Consider the following 20,613-nt stretch of genomic DNA (forward strand, 5'->3'; position numbering starts at 1 on the left):
TATTCCATCTCTTGCATCAAATGAAAGCCAGCTATTGAATAAGTCTTGAGACACTTTGTGAGACTAGTTTGGATTTTGATCGGCAGAGGAGACCATCATCTTTGACCATCTACTTTATGATTCCTGCTTAAAGATGTATACTTCTTATCGGTTTCTTGGTTCAATTAGTTGCTTGCAGAATCTTTCCTAACTTTTTCTTATTTAAATATATAATTATTACAAAAAAACTACTATCGAAGTTCTAACACACATACTCAAACTATACTTGAATAGGATGCAAATATAAATACTAAAAAAATACAAATGAAACCTGATTTGTACCCTCTTTTAGCAAATCATGTGTTGCATGTATCATTTTCTATAATCATAACAACAAAAACCCTATGCAGCAACGTCTAACTATGCCAAAAAAAATCTTATACCAACATTGGCATTATATGATTTACTAGCCTTTTGGCAGTCATGAATCATATCAACTATTTTTTTCAACAACAACAAAAAAAAACATACCAATCACGTCTTGCAACATGGCATGTGGATCTCTGCTGTTCTCATTTTTAATTTATTTTACCGGCAAATTGATATGAGAAGGCATATTTATTCATCCAAATAAATTTTCATTAACTAAATCAAAGCAACGGTATAAGTTTGCTGGGAGTTTCCATATGATACGTAAATTGTACTATTTTTTAGAAAAAGTAGCTATAAGCAGCAATCATTTCCCCACGTTACCTTCCCATCCCCCACCGGTATCGTATGACGACAGGAGAAACCCACTACCATATTTTTTTTTGTTCTTGGCTTGCTACCTATGTTAGAAATATTTTATCTAAAAATACGATATTTTTATTTTACAAAAATATTATAAAAAAATAATTTATTAAAATAAAATTAGAAGATTGGAAGGGACTTGTCTAAATAGAGACATGTGATATACAATGTCCTAAAAATGTGATTTGTCTTCTATGTGCAGGTCTACGGCGATTTTGTTTTCAAGGTACAACAATTCAGCTCAGCTCGTTCTTTCTCTAGCGAGCACGGTCTCTAGAAAAATTTGATCCGACCGACTCTTTTAGATGTCCAGATGAAAAAGAAAGTTGAAAAGAAGAGAAAAAAAAGATTAAAAAAAGAATTCTTCATTCCATCTCAAAAAGTAGAAAATTAATAATATAAATTGAGTAATTCAATATATTGAACCATAGCCAATTTATAGATTCTGTTCAATGACCGATATGGTGTAACGTTTCTGAGGAACATGATATTTCAGAAATATCATATTCTCATGGAAACCAAAACCAACATTATTTTTTGAAGGAAAAAATATACAAAAATCTAAAATTAAAAAAATAAAATTGATTTATTTATTTTTAAATTTATTTTATTTTTTAAAATTAAAACTCCAGCAACCTGCTCATATCCGGCTTGCTCTCTCCCTCTCCCTCTTATCCCCAAAAACCATTTAACTTTACAACGCACCCCTGGCGCCCCGCACGAACGCCGAGTCATTGCGCTGGAGTTTCCGAGATCAAAAAGAGGAACGCCGTGGGCTACGGTTCGCTTTAGGTTGCTTTCCGTTCCTTTGTTTTTTTAACTAAAAAAAAAGGAGGGGAACCTTCCTGTAAGTTTCCAAGCAAAGGGCAATGTCAAAAGCCGTGAGAAAGAGGGCGAGCTCCGACGTCACTACGATAGCGCGTTCAAATTATTGTACGGCTTCCTTCCTTCAGGGGTTCCTTCATCTTTGTCCTCACTACATCAAATCACGAAAACGCCACTACCTGATCGAGACCGTGTGTTCGGGCCTTTCGTTGGACTAGCATGATAATTCCACGATGTTTTCGTTACGTTTTCGATGACGGTCAAATTTTATATATCTATTAATTTTATAATAACGCTATTTGCATCGGTGATAATTTACTTTGTTGTTTTTTATGCGAGAGGACTTTATGTAAATTTTATAATATATTATTTAAAATGGCATTCAAATTTTACTCTTATTACACATTATTTTTGTTATTGAGATTTTGGCTGAGAACAATTTTGGTAAGGCCTCAAGTGACTCCCTGTCACTTTTTACAAGTGATTTTTGGGGAGTTCGATTGTTGAGATGGAGAAATTGTTACATTCTTGGGTGGAAGTCACTCATGACTCACTTCTAAATTTCTTGCCTAATCACTCTCAAGCTGAATTGTTGAAAGTAGGGGTTATTCTTTGATCTAAGTACTCTTGTCTCCCTATTATTTATTCTTTGAGAGATTTGAATCACTCCTAACCCCTCCTTCCTTGACCCCTTTCCTTCCCTGCACCCTCTCCTATTTTGCCCTCACAGCTGTTCAATGGTGACCTATCCAGCTATTGCTTCGATACTTCTCATTGACAATCTCTTCGACTTTTTTTTTTGATGCTTTACTACTTTCCAACAACATTCTTGACCCAATTGGTCAAATTGTTGGCGAGCTCCTCTTTTTTACACCCAAATGTGTCTGTTTATGCTATAATTTCTTTATTATGCTTGTGAAATATCTTATTCAAAGTTATTGTTTAGACTATTCCTTGATATAATCACTTTATTAAGCTAGTGTGATCTTCGATTCTAGGGCTTCTTTGTTTGATATTATTAAGTCTATCCTATAATCTCTTTATTAAGATAAAGCCGGTGTCATATCTTTGTGGGTTTCTCTATGCTTTATTTCGAGTTAGGGTTTCCCTTTATATCAGATTATGTGATCTGAACTATGACATCCATGCGATCTCTTTGTAGGTTTCTCTATATATGAAACCATGCAATCTTTGATTTAAAGCTGGTGCTTTATTTAAGTTAGGGTTTGTCTTTATATGAGATCACGTGATCTGAAGCTATTGAACCGATGTGATATCTTTGGATTTCTTTGTATATGATACCATGTAATCTTTGATTTAAAGCCGATGCTTTATTTCAAGTTAGGGCTTCTCTTTATATGAGATCATAAGATCTATACATACATACATACTTATATACATATATATGAGTCTTGGATGTCAAAAGTAGTGAAATGGATCATATATTGTACATGGGTTTTATTTTTTTTTTCGAGATATGGGCTTGATTTCCACCTCCTTCTGACGTGTTACAATATTATTTTTAGTTCTCATCTATTATTATTTTATTTAATCAGAGAACAATCGATTCACATTATATATGATAAGTAATATTATTTAAATATTGATAGAATAAAATAATATGATAATAATAATTAATTTATTCAACACATGCTCACATAGGGCGTGATAGTTTATATTTCCAGATTAACACTCACAATTACAATATTAAAATACATATTATTATTAAAATATTAGAAAAGTACAGTATTTTAATCTATCGATATACTCTCCATAATACAAATTTAATTTATATTGTTAATAAAAAGGGAGATAATATATACTACATACTAATTTATCAAAAGGGGCAGTCTTAGTGGGGTGACCATATCTCTCCATTTTCAAATAAGTTAAACATCATGCAACCATACATCTAGTAAAAATGCAATAGCAAATTAAATAAAAAACTACTCAATTTCTAAAAAATATATTCCTTTTTATAAATTATTTTTTTAAAAAAAATCAAGAAATTATCCTTCATCTACTTATTAGTACTATGTACTATATGGTTATGTACACTATCAAGCATAGTCGTTTGTTTTTTAGTGCCGCATCTAGATGAAGTTTTGATGATGAATGGGATATACGGAAACAAGCAAATCTGATTGGCGGCGTGCACACGCCGTCGCCGTCTAAGGATATAATTTCTTCTATCTTCCAGTGCTTCTAAGAGAAGGAATGATGATCTTTAGCGCAAAAAAAAAAAAAAAAAAAAGAAAAAAAAAAGAAAAAAGAAAAAAGGAATGATGATCGCGGAGCCATTTCGCCGTTACCCACGCGGCGGGGCCTGCAGCCTGCTCCTTCCAGTCTACCACCTGCCATTCTTGTGGCGTTTTTGTAATTAGAGGGTCACACGAACAGAATTCTCGTAAAACGCGTCTCACTCGGGCGTCTTCTACATCGCCGTCCCTTCCTCTCTTCCTTCCCCTACCTTCTCTCTTCTCGTTATTTATTCAAACCTACTTCGCTCCTCCTCCCCAGCTCCCTTCGTCGACTTCCTCTCCTTCTCCTTCTCCTTCTCCTTCTCCTTCTTCTTCTTCTTCTTCTTCTTCTTCTTCGCTTCCCAGGTCCCCAGAAACTCCCACCTTTTTCCTCCAAAAACGCCGATGTTTCTCACGGAGAAGGCCGCAACCCGTCTCACGCTCCTCCTCTTCCCTTCCAAGAACTCTCTCCCATCCCCCTTCCCCTCCCTCCCGTTCGACCAAGCCCTCATCGCTCGCCTCCATTCTCTCCTCCCCATTCCCAATTTCTCGTCTTCAATTCCTCTTTCTTGGCTCTGCCGGGCGGTGGATTTCTTAGCTCTCACCCTCTCCGACGCGGCCGCCCTCATTTCTGACCCCTCCCTCTCCGGCTCCGACCGTGCCGCCCTCGCCGCCCACCTCGACTCCGGCATCGCCCTCCTCGACGCCTGCAACGCCGTCGCCGCCCACATCGACCGCCTCCTGCGTCGCCGCCTCCTCCTCCGCTTCGCCCTGCACCTCCTCTCCTCCCCGGACTCCCTCCGCCGCGCCCGCGATGTCATCGCCGAGTGGGACCGGGATCGCCGGCCCCCGCGAGCGATCCACGACTCAGCCGGCATGCTGGTGAGATCTCTCGCCCCCGGCGATCCCCCCCGCGGCAAGATCTCCGCCGTCCACAGGGCGATCTACGCCGTGGAAGCCGTCTCCAGCTTGGTCGCCGGGGCGGTCATCGCCGTACTAGGAGGCGGCGAGAAGGAGGATCTCTCCGGGATCAGCGTCTCCGGCGACTTCCCGTGGGCGGAGGCCTTCAACAAGGTGGCGGAGGCGGTTTCCAGCGAGCTGGGCGAGGGCCTCCCCGGGGAAGTGGAGGCGGCGGAGGCTTCCGTTAGGAGGCTGGCGGCCGTCATCGATGGGGAGGATACCGGCGACAAAACGGAAACGTTACGGAGCGCCGTGAAGGATGCGGAGAAGGCGGCGGAAGAAATGAAGGATGGATTGGACCGTTTGTCAAACGCCGTTAACGGGTTGTTTTGCGCGGCGTTGCGCACGAGGGACGCGGCGTTGCAGAGCTTTCGTATTGGTCTGCAAAATTGTAGATAGATTGAAGGAGAAGGGTATAGATGGAAGTTCCTTCAAAATCATTTGTTTATTTAAGGGCTGGAAAGCAAAAATCTGTCCCCCAAAAAAAATAAATTTGTTTTGTTCCCAAGCTTTTTGTTTTTTTTTTGTGTTAACATTTTTTTTTTTTTCCGTCGAAGACGGATGATTCATAGATATATCTAAAAAAAAATCAAGGAACAATAGATTTTGAAGTGCACTAGGCAGCTTCTTTTCAAGCTCATTCTACCATGCCTAATATAAGTAGTTAGTTTAACTCAGCCGTTTCAAAGGGTTAACCATTCCAATGAGCTTGATCATAACATGAACCAATTTGCGCAACTAGAGCCTGAATTGTGCCTTGGCCGACAAGCAACATTATAGAGGTATTCCAAACATTACTCCAAACCAGCTAAACAAATCAAACATATGGCCTCCGGTTTAAGAGACCCACCAAATGGTTTCACATAGAATTTGTTCACGTTATGTGCTTTCATCTTACATGTTTTGGTATCATTAATCTGTCTAAAGAGAGATCGATGCAAAAGAGAGGGAATACCAAATGAAAGCTAGCAAATACATTGTTGTGCAAAAATGACGAAATGTAGCACTGTTGGAAAATTGCTTGCTGAAGGAATACTATTAGATGCAGACGATTATGTGAAGGGATCAAGGGGAACGCTGGGGGGTAGAACAAAGAGCATTTTCAATGAAAATAATGTTACATTGCACCACGTAGAGGGATTGCATTTGTGATGTAGTTTGAGTGATCTTAGTTCTCACTCAATGTTTTGTTTTGAGTGGCAGCCACGCAAGGGCTGGCGCAGGTAGGCATCACATGGCTGGTCGGCGCGAAATTTCGCCACCCATAGGGCTCGTTTGGTTTGCGGGAAAAGAAGGGGGAAAAGTGTGGTCAACAGAAAAGTAATGAGATGCCTCTTGTTTGGTTGGAGTTTTCAAATGAGAGAGAAGGAAAAGTTGTATTTCCATGGGAATGTGATTCCCACATTTTATGGGAAAGTCTTTCCCATGAGAAACATGGGAAAGTTACTTTCCCATGAGGCGGGAATCACTCAATTTTTACTTTTTCCCAAAAAGTCCCTTCAGCATTAAAGAAGCATTAAAGAGGCATTAAAAATCTAATTTTTATTAAGGGCATAATAGGAATTATATATAACTTTCCTAGGAAAGTGAATGGCCAACCAAACATAAGCACCTTGGAAATTTGTCACTTTCCCATGGTCAACCAAACATGCCAAAAGTACTTTCTTAGGCATCCTCTTCCTAGGAATTTGTTTCCCAGGAATCATATTCCTAGGAAGGAAAATGCTTCCCGCGAACCAAACGAGCCCATAGTGGCTGCTGACCGAACTTCAGAGCTGGTGTTGCCCACACACTTCAACAAACGTGGACGACATGAAATATGAGACTATTAAAATAATATTAATGGTGCAATTTGTATGACCAGTGGTGACTCCGTGACTGCTGCTTGCTTAGCTTAAATTAAGCAAAAGAAAAGAGGATCAGGGGCTTATGGTTTAATTGGTTGAAATATACCACTCATAATGGTGATATTGTAGGTTCGAGCCCCATTAAGCCCATCCAACCTGCTTAATCAACGACTCCGGTAGTCATCGAGCAAAGAACATGGAGTAGTTTTAAAGTCTAGAAACCGGACATAACTCTTTATTTCTAGAAAGCCTCTACGCTACTAGCATTCAAAAGTCAACCAAATATATATATTTTGAACCCTCCGTGTGAGTACGTTACATTTAACATCACCGAAGCTACCAGTGGACCAATAAGTCCTCCCAGACTCCGTGTCCGAGCAGGGAGCATCCGATCTACACAATTTAATCGACGCTTGCATATTTCGAACTTGGAACCACTTGGTTGGAAGTAAGACAATGGTACCACTGAGCTACCACCTCAGTGGCATAGCAAAAAAGTTTTTAATATCTGAAACTGTGTTATATGGAGGCTATTATTTGCTATGTAACTGAAAATAGTGACAAATTACGGCAAAAACCCATTGCTTTACTTTTCTGTAACTCACCAGATAATGCTTTGGAATCATGCATCATTTTTGAATTGTTTTTGGGTAGAAAATTTTTATTTTAAAAAACAAACACTATATTTCATGAGAAGAAAACTGGGGATATGATGACTGTTACAATTGTTACATAATGTCACGTCCCCGCTTCCGCGGAGCACGTGAGGCACCTAGTGCCTACGTGGGGGCCATATGAGGGAGGAAACACGGGGCTCCCCTGCCAGATATTGTTCGGTTCCGGGGCTTCACGCAAGCGTCCTTCACCCCTTCCCGGTTTTGTTTTCTACCCAAAACGCGTCTGCAGGATTAGGAGACACCCGCCTCATATGTCCAGGCTCTAGAACGAGTCTTTCCGATGTGGGACTATTGGACCTCACATCCTTCCCACCATCGGACAAGAGCCATCCTCGGCTCTGATACCAAATGTCAAGTCCCCGCTTTCGCGGAGCACGTGAGGCACCTAGTGCCCACGGGGGGCTATATGAGGGAGGAAACACGGGGCTCCCCTGCCAGATATTGTCCGTTCCGGAGCTTCACGCAAGTGTCCTTCACCCCTCCCCGGTTTTATTTTCTACCCAAAACGTGTCTGCAGGATTAGGAGACACCCGCCTCATATGTCCAGGCTCTAGAACGAGTCTTTCCGATGTGGGACTATTGGACCTCACATCCTTCCCACCATCGGACAAAAGCCATCCTCGGCTCTAATACCAAATGTCAAGTCCCCGCTTTTGCGGAGCACGTGAGGCACCTAGTGCCCACGTGGGGGCCGCATGAGGGGGGAAACACGGGGCTCCCCTGCCAGATATTGTCCAGTTCCGGGGCTTCACACAAGCGTCTTTCACCCCTCCCCGGTTTTGTTTTCCACCCAAAACGCGTCTGCAGGATTAGGAGACACTCGCCTCATATGCCCAGGCTCTAGAACGAGTCTTTCCGATGTGGGACTATTGGGCCACACACATAATGTTAAAGATAATGATGATAAATCATGTACCATGACTGTCATGAAATTGGCAACTTTGATAACTCGAATTCTTATCTTGATGTCATGAATATTTACATCATAAAGGATGTAGTTCAAAGCCATGCATTGAACCTTTAACACAATGTGATTGAATTTGATTTCTATAAATGTTGATTATGATGGTTTCTTGAGATAATTTCATTTTACTTACATAGCTAATTGTCACTTTTCAGATAACTACATAGTTAATTGTCACTTTTCAGATAACTCCATAGAACATGATAAACCTAATACTAAACAAAGAAAAGCTTATTAGTCGATTGTATCAAGGAAATAATCCCCTTTGCATATTGTATCCATGAAATCTAAGTTGCCTACAACCTTCTAACCATTTTTTCATGACTTTTAAGTACATCAGAATTTAGCGTAAAGAGTTGGATCCATCTTATTTCATTGGGATCTGAGTGTTGGAAATAATCATTGCTTCCAAGCATTACTAACTAAATTAGCACAACATCGCACTATCATCATGACTAGAAGAACAACATCTTAAACACTTATTTGGTTGTTTCCCATTTCCTAAATACTAATAAGCAATAAAACATGAAAAATAACTCTTAGAACAGACAAGTCTCCCCTGCGTCTTAAGAAATTTCACCAGCAACCAGACAACCCCTAAGACAAGAATTTGATGCAGCTATATGCATCGTCCGAGATCTAATGTTAAACTCCATCGTCTCGTACCTTGCAAGGCATGGTTGCCATGAAAGCTTTTATTTGTATGCGTTTATTATTATTATTATTTTTTTGGGCCCCAGGGATGGGGTGAGGTGGTTGGGGTGCACCAAAGATTTCGTGGTGAAACTGGGACATTTGGACAACTAGGCCTGGTGGGCTACGAAGCCCAGCCTCTTCTTGGATTCACAGGCCGGAGTAAGCACTAGTCCAGCCCAATATGTTGGAAATTAAGAACACGCACGGTATCTCGTAAATGATGAAGAAATTATATCCTATTTCTAGACCTGCAAGTCCTCAGGTTCGCCACGTCAGCAATCTAATGAAACATGGTGTGAAGAGTCCAGATTCCGTCGGCGAATTAAACACCCTCCTTCTCCCTGTTCCTTTTCCTTCTCGTTCTGGAAATTGAAGGAAAACAAAGAGGCGACAAAAAGAAGAGCTTGAATTTCGAAATGCCCGTTGTCCGTCCTGTATCCACTCCCTCCAAATCCTAACCCTAGTCCTCTCCCTGATCGACCGCATGATGCCCGATGAACGGCCCCCGGGTCCCGATGTCCACCTCCATGTCCCCAGCTCCCCTCTCCGGCCCTCTCCCCTCCTCCTTCTCCTCCTCCGCCGCTGCCCGATCGTCGCCGGCGCCCCTCCAATCCCATCTCCCTTCTCCCCTCTCCCTCGGCCTCCTCCCCCTCCCCCCGGTTCCCGGCTCCACGCCCCGCCTCCCGCCATCCGGCCTCGACCCGGATGAGAGCGCGCCCATAGCGAGGGTGAGGCTGGCGGACATCGCGCCCTACGAGGGGGCGCCCGGCGCGGCCTACGTTAGGGCGGTGGAGGCACTGTCCGGGTCGCTTATGAGGCACAACGCCGTGGTGATCGAACTCGGGAGGGAGGAGGCAGTGGTGGTTCGGTGCGCGCTCGAGTCGGTGAGGATGTTCTTTAAAGCAAGAGCGCAGTGCAGCAGTGGCGGTGGGGGATTGGTGGGTTGGGGAAAAGTGGGCCGCGAGGTTTACATCTACCGCGCCGGGAGGTAGGAAACTGATGCAAAGTTGTATAAAAGTTAGTTTTTTGTGTCTTCTTTTTTTCTTTCTATTTTTTTCTGTCTTAATTTTGGCTCGCGATTGCTGAAATTATGGAATACGATGATGAAGAATTCGTTTCGGGTTAATTAATATTTTTAGCCGTGACTCTGATACTAAATACAAAAAATTGGAACTTTATTGTTCTAAAATGTTGGGGTCATTTCTTGGTGCAATGGTTAAAGTCTTGGGCTGACGAGCGCAATGGCGCAGGTTCAAGTCCCAGGGCCGCTACTTTGTGCAAAAAAAATTACCAATCCCAGCTCCTTGCAGCACCCTGGATTGCCAGGACCATAACTAGGTAATAGCCATTCCTTATTCTTATTTGAAAATTCATGGTTGGAAGCAACTTCTTGGTCAGATTACTGGAGTATTTGCTGACTTTGGATCAGTTTTGTTTCTTGAAGTGGCACTGAGTTATCACAATGGACAATTAGATGTGTATGTATCTGTATATATCCAGTCTTGAAGGTACAAACAAAAGGCATGGTTGTTCTAGAACTATTGTAATTATGAGTAAAGAGATTACCTCTGATGGATCTTTTGACAATGGGTCATTGTTGGTGTATATTTCTGTTTTGCAGATTGCCTTTACCAAATATTATTGGAGTTGTAAATTGGTGCATGCACATCTGGTCTAGGTGCATGCTTGTTTTGATGGTCGCTTAACTTCCTGTAACTTTAAATTTTTGGTCAGGTGTCCCTATGGGCCTTGAATATATATTATCCTACTGTGAAAGGGTAGGTGGAAAATTAGTTCCTAATTTGAGTTAGATTACAAGCACTTTTATTTATTTGAAGAATAGGACATTCCCTTGTTCTGAGCAAATGTTTGATCTATGTGTAGTTGCATACTAGTAAGTGTTATGGAGCGTTTAGGTGACTAGGAATTTCTTTCATGTTATGAGAAGAGGGCAGATCTCAAGAGGAGTCTAACTATGAGTTGAGCATAAGAAGTGACAGGAGCTGGATGGTGCATGATAAATTTGAAAATTAATCTTCATAACATTTTGGAACATTTATTTGTGCATTGAACAAACTTTTAAACCAAAGTTGATGGAGGTTTGAAATCAAAGGGAGAGGATTTGAATACTTCTATTTCAGAGAAGTTTAGCCTTGGATGGGAGCAAGCATTAGAAGTGGACTTATGCGCACAACCCTCGATCATTGGAATAAGATTTGCTCTCTAGTTTCTTGTATTACATGGGTTTATGCTTGTTCCCTTTTCTCAACTTACTTTTTTAATTTGTGTGTGCATTTTGCAAGCCACTTTTTTGACATTTCGCAAACACCATTATTTCTTCAAGACATCCCTGCTATGCATAATAACTATCAGAAATACTAATGGGCATCTTACATTTCTGGTTAGTTATTTCATAGAAAAGCTGGTTAAACAAGCTTAGACTTTTATAAATTGCTTGTTTAGGAGGTTTGCTTTTAGGGTTCTGTTTGCAGATGTGTATATATTATGTTTTATCTAGAAACATGTTGATGAGTGAAGCATGATAAATGGATTACTCTTTCAGGGTTTTTTTGGTTCTGTTAAGAATGTTCTGTCAACAATTTATTTGAGGTTTTGGACTAGTTTGTTACCTAGATCTTATCACCTCTTTGGTAATATGCTAAATTTTAAACAATAGAGGTGTGAGGCAGGTGGATAGGGGAGTTCTCGACAGCTAGGTGGTGCTCGACACCTAGGGAGGCACTCAGTACCTAGGTGCAAGGTGGGTGCTTGATCAAAACCACCGCTGCACCAATGGCAGTGGTAAAACCACCATCCCTTGCAGTGTTGCAGGCACCACCAGAAGCAGTATAACCACCATCCTTGGTGGTACTGTAGGAACCATCGACAACGGCAGAACCACCACACTCGGTGCTACTGCAGGCACCACTAGTTGCAGTTTAGCCATGGCGGTGTTGCAGGAACCACTGGCAGTAGCATAACCACCACCATTGCTGCTGATGGTAGCTCCATTCACGCCTTTGAAAAAAGAAGAAAAGAAAGAGGAAAATAGAAGGAAATAGAGGGAGAAAGCATAAAAAATAAGCTTACCTTTCCTTATCATTTGTTGCTTCACCACCACCTCCACTCTAATGGCTTCCTTGCCATGACGCCACCTCCACGTCTGCACCATCATGCTTCACTACCTTGTTCACTTCTTGTTGCTCATTACTCATTGCTCGCCGCTCACCGCCAACCAGCGGCACCCACCCACCAGGCCATCAGATTAGCTAGGATTTCATTGATAGGACGAGAGGAGGAAATGGGAGGAAGAGTAATTGGGAGGGATTAGGGAAGGTGAATGGGTAAAGTTGGAGACATTTGGGGTCCAATAAGTGATGGTCCCTAGCTCATTAACCTAAACCTGCTTCATACCTAGCCTATGTGCATGCCTTGTGGCGTGCGGATTTCTGGGGTCAACTGGCCCAATTGTAGTGCTGGGTGCCCGGTGCCTAGGCAGCCGCCCAACCCATTATTTAAAACAATGGTAATATGGTTGTTGACTTAAAACCTTTATGCATGGAGAGGATTTCTTTGACTAGGTCTTCCAATATTGATGGATCTCCTTGGTCTTGTTATATGGATTTTATTAAGCTACTTTTTTTTCTTAGGCCTTGATAGGGGCGTGCACAATTGTAGGTTATTTTGGGTAATGTCAGGCATTATGTGCTCATGGGCCATATTTTACCATAGGCCTGCACTTTTTGTGGATTCTGTAGGGGATGGCCGATCACCTACATACAAGGGTTGGCCGATCACCTACATACAAGGGTTGGCCGATCAATTAAAAGTGATGCAACAATGAAACCTGACTAACTTAATTCAGGGAGATTTTTTTGTTCACTTTCTTTTATGCCAAGTTTAAGATTCGTTTGCCCTTAAGCTATTAGACTATTATCTGACATACTTACAAGTTTGTAATTGTTTTGGTGTCTTAGGTGATGAGTCATGTTTTGCACCATCAAGTTCCATCAATCTGTGTGTTATGAAATTTGAACTATTCAACTGATGTACTTGCCCAAAGTTATATAGATAGTTATAGTTAATTAGAATGTCAAAATCAAAGATTTTGCTCCTAGTGTTTGTTCAGGTCCTCTTTGGATGTGCTTAAAATGACAAGTTGATGGGTGTTTGCTGGGTATTTTGAGATTTAATTTGCTCTCTCATGCACAATTTTTGATTAGGCACTCCAATGGCTTCAATGACTTTAAGGAGACAATTGTTTCTTCAAGCTTTGAAGGAGCCAGATGTGATGTATGTTGATATGACAATGATAGATCATGGATGATGTTGCAATGGTTCTGATGTGATGGAACATGTTGATGTGAGGATTAGCTTTCATGTCTTTAGAGATGGCCTTGTAAGATGGACATGTTGGCTACAGATGGGACTAAGTGGATGAGTTGTTTAATAACCTTTTTTGAGGATAGTGTTTTGCTGAGAGTGTAGATGGATTGCTAGACTCCATTTTTCTGTTACCTTATGTTGATATTCTGCTACTTAGCTAAGTGCTTTTTCCTGTTGTTTTTGTAATACTTGTTTTTCGTACCTGAGCAACGTAGGAATTCTGTACATTTGTGTTCAAAGAAAATTAAGTATAGAAAGAGACATGGGTCCGCCTGTTGCTATGCACTTATCAGAGGTTCCAGGTTCAAACATGGAAAGTGGCATTCCTGCTGTATTTCTCAAAAAAAGAAAGCTAACTGTATATGTGTATGAACAGTCACCCCCTATATGATTGGATATAGGAAGTGGTGACTTGTTGTTCCTAACACTTCTGTCTGTGTTGGTCATTATCATAAATAAAGATGTATGGCACTATCATATCATAAATAAGGATGTATGGCACTATCTATTTTTAAGGCCAAAATATAAGAACTGGAACAATTTTGTAGAATACTTTACTTGATACAAGTGTTAGACAACATCAAACACTTTTAGTGGATGAAAGACAAATCCTTGATTTTCAAGCCACTTGATGCTTCATTATGCTGCCACTAGAGTTAAGAGAAGGGTTATTGTTTGTATTGATCGAATGCAAAGGTTGTAAAGTATAAACTGTGGCGAAATGTTTCCATGCATTTGTACAATATGTCATGATTTTTATAAAATTTACTAATAATTGGGTGAAATATATTTTTATATTAAGACATGATTAAAATGTTTTGTTTTGATTGTAATGCATGTTAGGGCTTTGGAAGATGGGGATTTTTCACCCCCATGCATGAGTGATGCTTTCGGATGCATGGGAAAGGCAGCTCGTGCTGCACTGTGTGCAATAGCAAGGCATCTTCGCCTACGCAGCGAGTAAGATAGCATTTGTGGATGTTAGTGTTGCATCTGGTTGAATTGGTTTTTAGTGATTTTCTCCTGTGAATGATAGTGAGAAATTCTGGCAGTGTTTTCAACCATCTGCTTGACGATACCCCACTACCTGCCAATGAGGTCTCATCATCAGTGTTGGTTGCAGCCTGTTCTCATGCCTCATTACAGAATGGCAAGGGGCATATTGGAGGAGGGAAATCTTCGGCTAATGAAGTCGAAAAAGGGTTGTTGACCTTAATTGCTTCTGACAGTCCTGGGATCCAGGTATTTAGCTGCTCCTTTCAGTAACATATGAATTTTGAGCAATTAGTAGTCATAAGGTTCTGGACTAGGCTTCACTTGCCAATGTTTCTCATTTATTTCTCTTCCCATTTTAGCTCTAAAACTTTTATAAATATAAGGAAGATAGCTGGTATGCTTTTCCATCATACATCATTATTTCACTGTTTTTACATTTGGCTACTTGCGTTCCTTGAGATCATTTGCTTAGTTACTTCTTTGATAGGTTTGTGACCCAAATGGTCATTGGTACCTAGCAGATGGGGCGTCAGGTCCTGGTGACCTATTGTTGGTTACGGGAAGGGCACTTAGTCATGCTACTGCTGGTCTTCGCCCAGCTGCCTCATATAGGACTACTGCTGACTCTTGTTCAGGAATGATGAATGGTGGAAGGTTTGAATTTACTTTAATCTGGCATTAATTTATGCACATAATTTTGCTTAACCTTGACCCTTTCTATATGCAATAATAGTGTACTGTCAAGTGTCAAGCGGACAATTCATGACTTTGTGCACTCAATTGATACTTGATTTATTCATAATACCTGACTTATATTGTCTTTCTTTTTGTAGGGCATCACTGACATTTAGACTAATGCCTCAAAGCAATGCTATATTGGATTGCTCCCCAATTGCAGCTGCTGGCCATGTAATCCCACAAAGTTACCAACCAATATCTGTGAGCCAGTTTATGGATGACTTGTCTACTGAAGAAGATGTTGCGTGCACCCATCCTGATAATACTTATGTGAGTTTACTATTTTAAGCATCTCCTATCTTCATATGTATTGTTTTTTCTTTTCCTTTCACTTTGTAAACTGTCTAATACTTAATTGTGACATGTGAGAAAATAGGAGATGCTGCTCTATATTGTTTGACTAAAAATTCTGGGACATTATAATTGCCATTGTTATAGAAGACTGATATCCTAACTAGTGGAGGTTCAAAAAGTTTGTACCAGTTCTATCTATGACTACTATCGGACAGTTATGGATGAAGCAAAAAAGTATAAAAATTGAGCTTCAATTCTAGCTAGAAACTAGATAAATCATTTCAGAGTTGGCTTCTGCGGATATCCAAGAGTTGATCCAAAGTAAAGAATTTATGTCAAACAAGAAAAACAACATTTTTTTGGTTGGAGCCAAAAGTGTTAGGCTTCTAGACTTCTAGGGCTAGGAGAGTAGGGACATGTCTAGGTGGGATTTTGGATAAAAGAAAACATCTGAAAAATCTAAGGAACATAAGAGGGATTTATGACAACTGATATAAATTGCATCTTCTGATATTGTTAGTGCTTCACAACTTTATAATCACCACATAGAATCTCATAATGATCTTGAATAGCTGAAGTTGGAATCCTAGATGAAGAGAGTTTAAAGAAAGGAGGTCTAAACAGAAGTGAAGAAAGAGGGATGCCAGTTCAGTCTGTTGTAGTAGAAAAGCTGAGGATGAAAAGAAGAAAGAAGAGCAAGAAAACAAAAAGAGAGAGAACAGAGGAATGTTGCTAGAATTTGAGAAAAGAATGAAGACAAAGCTCATCATGTTACTTAGTGTTCCTATTCCATCATCATTTCCTCTTTAGCAAAACCAGAACTCATAGATTACCTTGTACTTTTCTCAAACTTAGGATTACTTTATGCCCTTTAATGGCTTATTGCTTCATGTTTTCTCGGTGCATTACTTGTAATCCCTCATTAATAACGATTACATTATGACCTGTTGCTTGATGACGTTTTAGGGAATAGAAAAGATAATGTATTTGTGCATACGGTCATATCCTTTTGTTTTTATCTGGTCATGTTCACAGCATTCCCGCACCCTCACCACTACATACAAAAATTAAGATAAATGGATTAGAATAAGTAACAAGCAATTCTAAATTGCTAACATTATCCAATAATGTTAATGAGCTATAAGGAACATTCTCATCATATTTTTTTTGAATAGAATGTGTAGTACTGTTTCTAGCAGGTTGTAATCCATTTCATTATGTATCACATGCAAGCGACTGTCTCACAATTTTACCATGACAGTAAGCATTTTTTGCATATTGGTAACATATAACTGATTTCTAGCATTTCCCTTTCTGTTTGTGCTTCTCTCTTAGGTGGCGTGCAATGATCACGATCTCGTTCGGGAACCATCATTGAGAAGTGTCCTTTCAGACCCTCTATCGTAAGTTTCTACATTTATATTTATTTATTTTTAAATGTTTTCTCATCACTTCTTTTTGCAAACCACCGTACCAGGGAGGAAGATGGAAAGTCTGATTGGTTCCTGTCATTTGTTGACATTATTTTGTCACCTATCGCATAATTTTCAAGTCTGCCACATAAGTTCAATTTCATGACAAATGGTACAATTTTATCTGTCACTTATTTCAGTAAATGGGTATCCATTGTTGTTCTACATTCAGTGTCATCTTCTACATATCCAAGATCTCATGGGATAAGCCAATAACAGAACTAACATGATTTCAGATAGTCATAGTACCTTGTTCTTTTGCATTCCTCAAAATGAATCTCTGGTCTAGTTATCCATTGACCCGTTTTACCTGTAATTGCACCCTTTTGTAGTTTCTCTTATATTATCTTTTGTTCAGTCCCTGTTTGACAACTTCTAGAAAAACAATTTTCATCTTTCCTTTTCTTTGAGATATCATGTCCCTGTTTCATTATTTTCATCAATTTTGTAGTTTGAATTATATCAAACTTAGTGCAGCTACATTGATCTACATCTCTAGTTTCATCTTTTCAGTCTTGAGTGGCTTGAGTGGTGTGTAGATCTTCTTGACCTTTTTTATAAAATCATTAACAGCCAATATACCTTTTCTCAGCTCAGTTAAAGCCAGACATATTTTACCTTGGTCTCATTTTGTTCTTGTGTATCTTGATCTTTTGCCACTCCTTGAGGAAGATGTTCAAGAATCTAGATAACCTTTTCCTCTAGTTTCCATTTGAACCTCAATATTTTACAATAGCATTTCTTTTAGGTAGCTTCTTTACCTTTTAAAGTTTGAACTCTTCATTCTTCTATATGAGTAATGCATGCTGCAGAATGGATGGGTTTGCATATTTTGGTTGTTATCACATGAAACTAGGGCACTTAAATTTATTCAAATGCTATTTTTTATGCTTACGTTTGGCAGAGTAGAGAAGCTGCAGGCATTAATCGACTTTGGCTGCTTGTCAACAAAGTGATTTTTGGATGATTTGTGCCCAATTTTGTGCTTCTGCTGACATGATACAGTTTCTCATGGATTTATTTCGTCAAATTCTGTTGTTACAGGGGTGCTTTCCTTGAGGATGCTATGGTTGTCTCTTGTGGACATTCATTTGGTGGCCACATGTTGAAGAAAGTCATAGAAATGGTATGTGTGGATCCTTCTCTTTCAGTCTTCATCTATGCTCTGAATGATCAGTATATGAAGTACACCGATACAATTTTAGTAATTGAACTAAAATTGTTACTTCTTAGATTAGCCTCCAATAAGAAACAGAAAATAACTAGCCAGATAACATAGCACTTGTAGGAGAGAAAGTGAGAGCAAAACTGAATGTTGTTAACTTGGGTAAAGTTGTGGGTTCTCAATTTAAAGTGGAATAAAGGTTGCTGACTAGTAATTGCTCTCCTTTAAACTGCAAATTTTTGAGAAGAGTCAGTATAGGTTTGTAGAAGCAGAAATGGCACAAGAGGTAAAATTGAAGAATATTGGCAGTTGAAAAACAGCGACATTACTGAATTTAAGAGGATTGTAGGCTGAAAGACTTAGGGCTAGTTATTGGCTTTATCTGGAAATGCATATGTGATTTGGGAAAAAAAGTCTTTAGAAATATTCCAGTCACTACCACCCAGGGTATAATCTGCAACTTTGCTGGTATTGCTGCAGTGGGTGCTATTTTTTCTTCAGCAAATTTCTAATATAAATTCGAAAATTCATGTCATATTGTATATTTTTACGCTGGCTTCTTTTAAATCTATTGTTTCATATCTTCCAATTTCTTTGTTTAGCGGAACATATTATCTGGATAAAGAAATAACTAATGTATTGCTCTCCTAATATTTTCTTTCTCAATCAGGCTAGGTGTACTCTATGCAATGCAGAAATTGATCCTGGGTCCTTGGTCCCTAACTTTGGTACATGCTGATCTTGTGCAAGATTTTCCAGTAAAGCTTGGTCCTCCTATATTTCTGACTAATTGTTAACTTCATGTATTCATCGTATTTTCTTACAGCTTTGAGAGTTGCAGCTACAGCAGTGAAGATGGAGGATGACAGGAGACTGTTCCATAATGCTGCAGTCCGAAAACGCAGGAAAGAAGTTGGTGAACAGATGGATGCCCTGAAGAGACTAGGCAAGGTACATATCTGATGATCCATTGCAAAAGGCTGTATTTGATGGCCAAAATAATTTCTATGATTGTTAATTCTTTTTTATTTGTTTTGTAAAATTATCAGGAAAATGGTGAGGTGCCAGCTGATGGTGATGGCCCTAGACTGCTAAAAGGAGTTCAATATCCATTTGCAGTAAATGAGAAAGTGTTGATCAAGGTAAATTCTTTTGTGACAAGCCTGTCGTCATAAAGTTACTATTTGTTCTGTAGTACGATAGACTTATGAAGAAAACATGCTGACAGTACAAAGTATACAGGGAAACAGGAGGACTCCTGACAAGTTTGTTGGAAAGGAAGCAGTGATCACATCCCAATGCTTGAATGGCTGGTAAGTTTGCGGGGTTTTTGTAGTTTTAAGTATATTATGTGTTAAGTTGAAAGCTTAACAAATCTCTAAAACCATGTATCTAATTATAAATTTACTTGCAGGTATCTCCTCAAAATTCTTGACAGTGGAGAAAGTGTACGCCTTCAATACCGCTCTCTCCAGAAACTCCTGTGCTCTCAAGCTGATGACAGGGCACAGCCACAGCCGTTGCTTCAGAGTGGCAGTTGACAGAATTACATTGATGCTTTTATTGCATCCTCTGCCTGCTCTGGTCATGGAGTTCCTCTCTTTGGCCGGTTATTGTACATTTTTGGTCTGGTCCCTGTGTACCTGCTTTTCTTGTTGAAGATTTTTCTGCCAGAGAGGAGAAAGAGAAGGGGAAAGAATGCAGAAAAATCCCTCAAATCTTGTGGAAAATCAAAGGCCAGATTCACCGAGCTCCTGTAACCAGCAAATGATGTTCCATGCAACTGTCACCTGCTGCTGCGTGCAATAGATCTCAAGGACAAATGAAAGTTAATACTAATCGTGATACACAGAATCCAGTCAAATGAATAGTAATGTTGATGTCGAAAAGCATGTTGGTTCAAAAAGGCGATTACTTCTAGTTAAAGTATAATTTGTTGTTCACAGTTGTTTCGGTTGTCTTGTTGATGTGCGTTGGTGCTCACTGAATTCATCTCTGGGTTTGCAATGAGGTATCTCCAAGATGATCCAACCATGCAGCCAAAATCACTACTAGTCTTAAAATGAAGTTTGCTACAGTAATGTTACTGTATATTATCAAGCCTTAAGTTTTTTTTTATGATTCTTTGCACCAACATCTACCTTCATCTGGAAAACGGGCAGGTTCTTAACTGGCCTTGGCCAACACATTGATTAGAGTAGACGTCATCCAGGCCGGAAGTTGCAGCGGCAATCTGGAGCATTTTTTTTTCTCTTTTTTTTTGATATCCAGGGTAAAAGATAAGCAAAGACATTATGTTCGCTGTGGTCCCTATTACACTGTATTATAGCACCAAGTTCAATCAGAACTCTGCAAGTAAGCATGCTTTGGTGAGATGTAGGTGCTCTTTCTGACATTTTGATATCAAACATAGATGCCATAAGTTCCCTCTGTTGTTCATCCAGTCTGCAAATGTTGCATTCAGCTGGAATAGCATACTCCCTTCCAGCTCTTTCAGGGGTTCTCATGATCGGTAGCTAAAATTTTATGTCAAGCTTCCAGGTAAGTACTAAGCTGCATCCTTGAACAGTTTGTAGCTAAAA

The 20,613-nt window shown here is 39.9% G+C and overlaps 2 protein-coding genes across 6 annotated transcripts; both read left to right on the plus strand.

Moving 5' to 3' along the window:
* Positions 1-4,241: 4,241 nt before the first annotated feature.
* On the plus strand, positions 4,242-5,195 carry LOC103717231 (protein BPS1, chloroplastic-like). Its single transcript, XM_008805544.3, has one exon. The coding sequence runs from the start codon at positions 4,242-4,244 to the stop codon at positions 5,193-5,195; it is 954 nt and encodes a 317-aa protein (XP_008803766.1).
* A 4,053-nt stretch (positions 5,196-9,248) lies between these two features.
* On the plus strand, positions 9,249-20,131 carry LOC103717222. 5 transcript variants are annotated; one of them, XM_039115094.1, is made up of 14 exons: positions 9,254-9,968; positions 10,231-10,318; positions 10,425-10,758; positions 14,210-14,326; positions 14,419-14,608; positions 14,850-15,016; positions 15,196-15,370; positions 16,730-16,797; positions 17,911-17,992; positions 18,702-18,759; positions 18,858-18,982; positions 19,081-19,173; positions 19,274-19,344; positions 19,446-20,131. In XM_039115094.1, exons 4-14 carry the CDS (start codon positions 14,244-14,246, stop codon positions 19,570-19,572), a joined length of 1,239 nt encoding a protein of 412 aa, XP_038971022.1. In that variant the 5' UTR covers positions 9,254-9,968; positions 10,231-10,318; positions 10,425-10,758; positions 14,210-14,243; the 3' UTR covers positions 19,573-20,131. The 5 variants fall into 5 exon arrangements, with proteins under 5 accessions (XP_038971021.1, XP_008803754.2, XP_038971022.1 ...); XM_026808779.2 differs by lacking the exon at positions 10,425-10,758 and having other exon boundaries at positions 9,255-9,968; XM_039115093.1 differs by lacking the exons at positions 10,231-10,318; positions 10,425-10,758 and having other exon boundaries at positions 9,249-9,968; positions 19,260-19,344.
* Positions 20,132-20,613: the final 482 nt, after the last annotated feature.

This window comes from Phoenix dactylifera, chromosome 17, assembly GCF_009389715.1.
Source record: "Phoenix dactylifera cultivar Barhee BC4 chromosome 17, palm_55x_up_171113_PBpolish2nd_filt_p, whole genome shotgun sequence".
In the NCBI taxonomy this organism is placed as follows: Eukaryota; Viridiplantae; Streptophyta; class Magnoliopsida; order Arecales; family Arecaceae; genus Phoenix; species Phoenix dactylifera.

Bases quoted from the DNA above. Each gene is read 5' to 3' on its own strand.
- LOC103717231 (XM_008805544.3), top strand. From the start codon at position 4,242: ATGTTTCTCACGGAGAAGGCCGCAACCCGTCTCACGCTCCTCCTCTTC.
- LOC103717222 (XM_008805532.4), top strand. From the start codon at position 9,475: ATGAACGGCCCCCGGGTCCCGATGTCCACCTCCATGTCCCCAGCTCCC. The intron at 15,371-16,729 runs GTGAGTTTACTA...CTTCTCTCTTAG, and splicing joins CCCATCCTGATAATACTTAT to GTGGCGTGCAATGATCACGA. The intron at 17,993-18,701 runs GTATGTGTGGAT...TTTCTCAATCAG, and splicing joins TGAAGAAAGTCATAGAAATG to GCTAGGTGTACTCTATGCAA.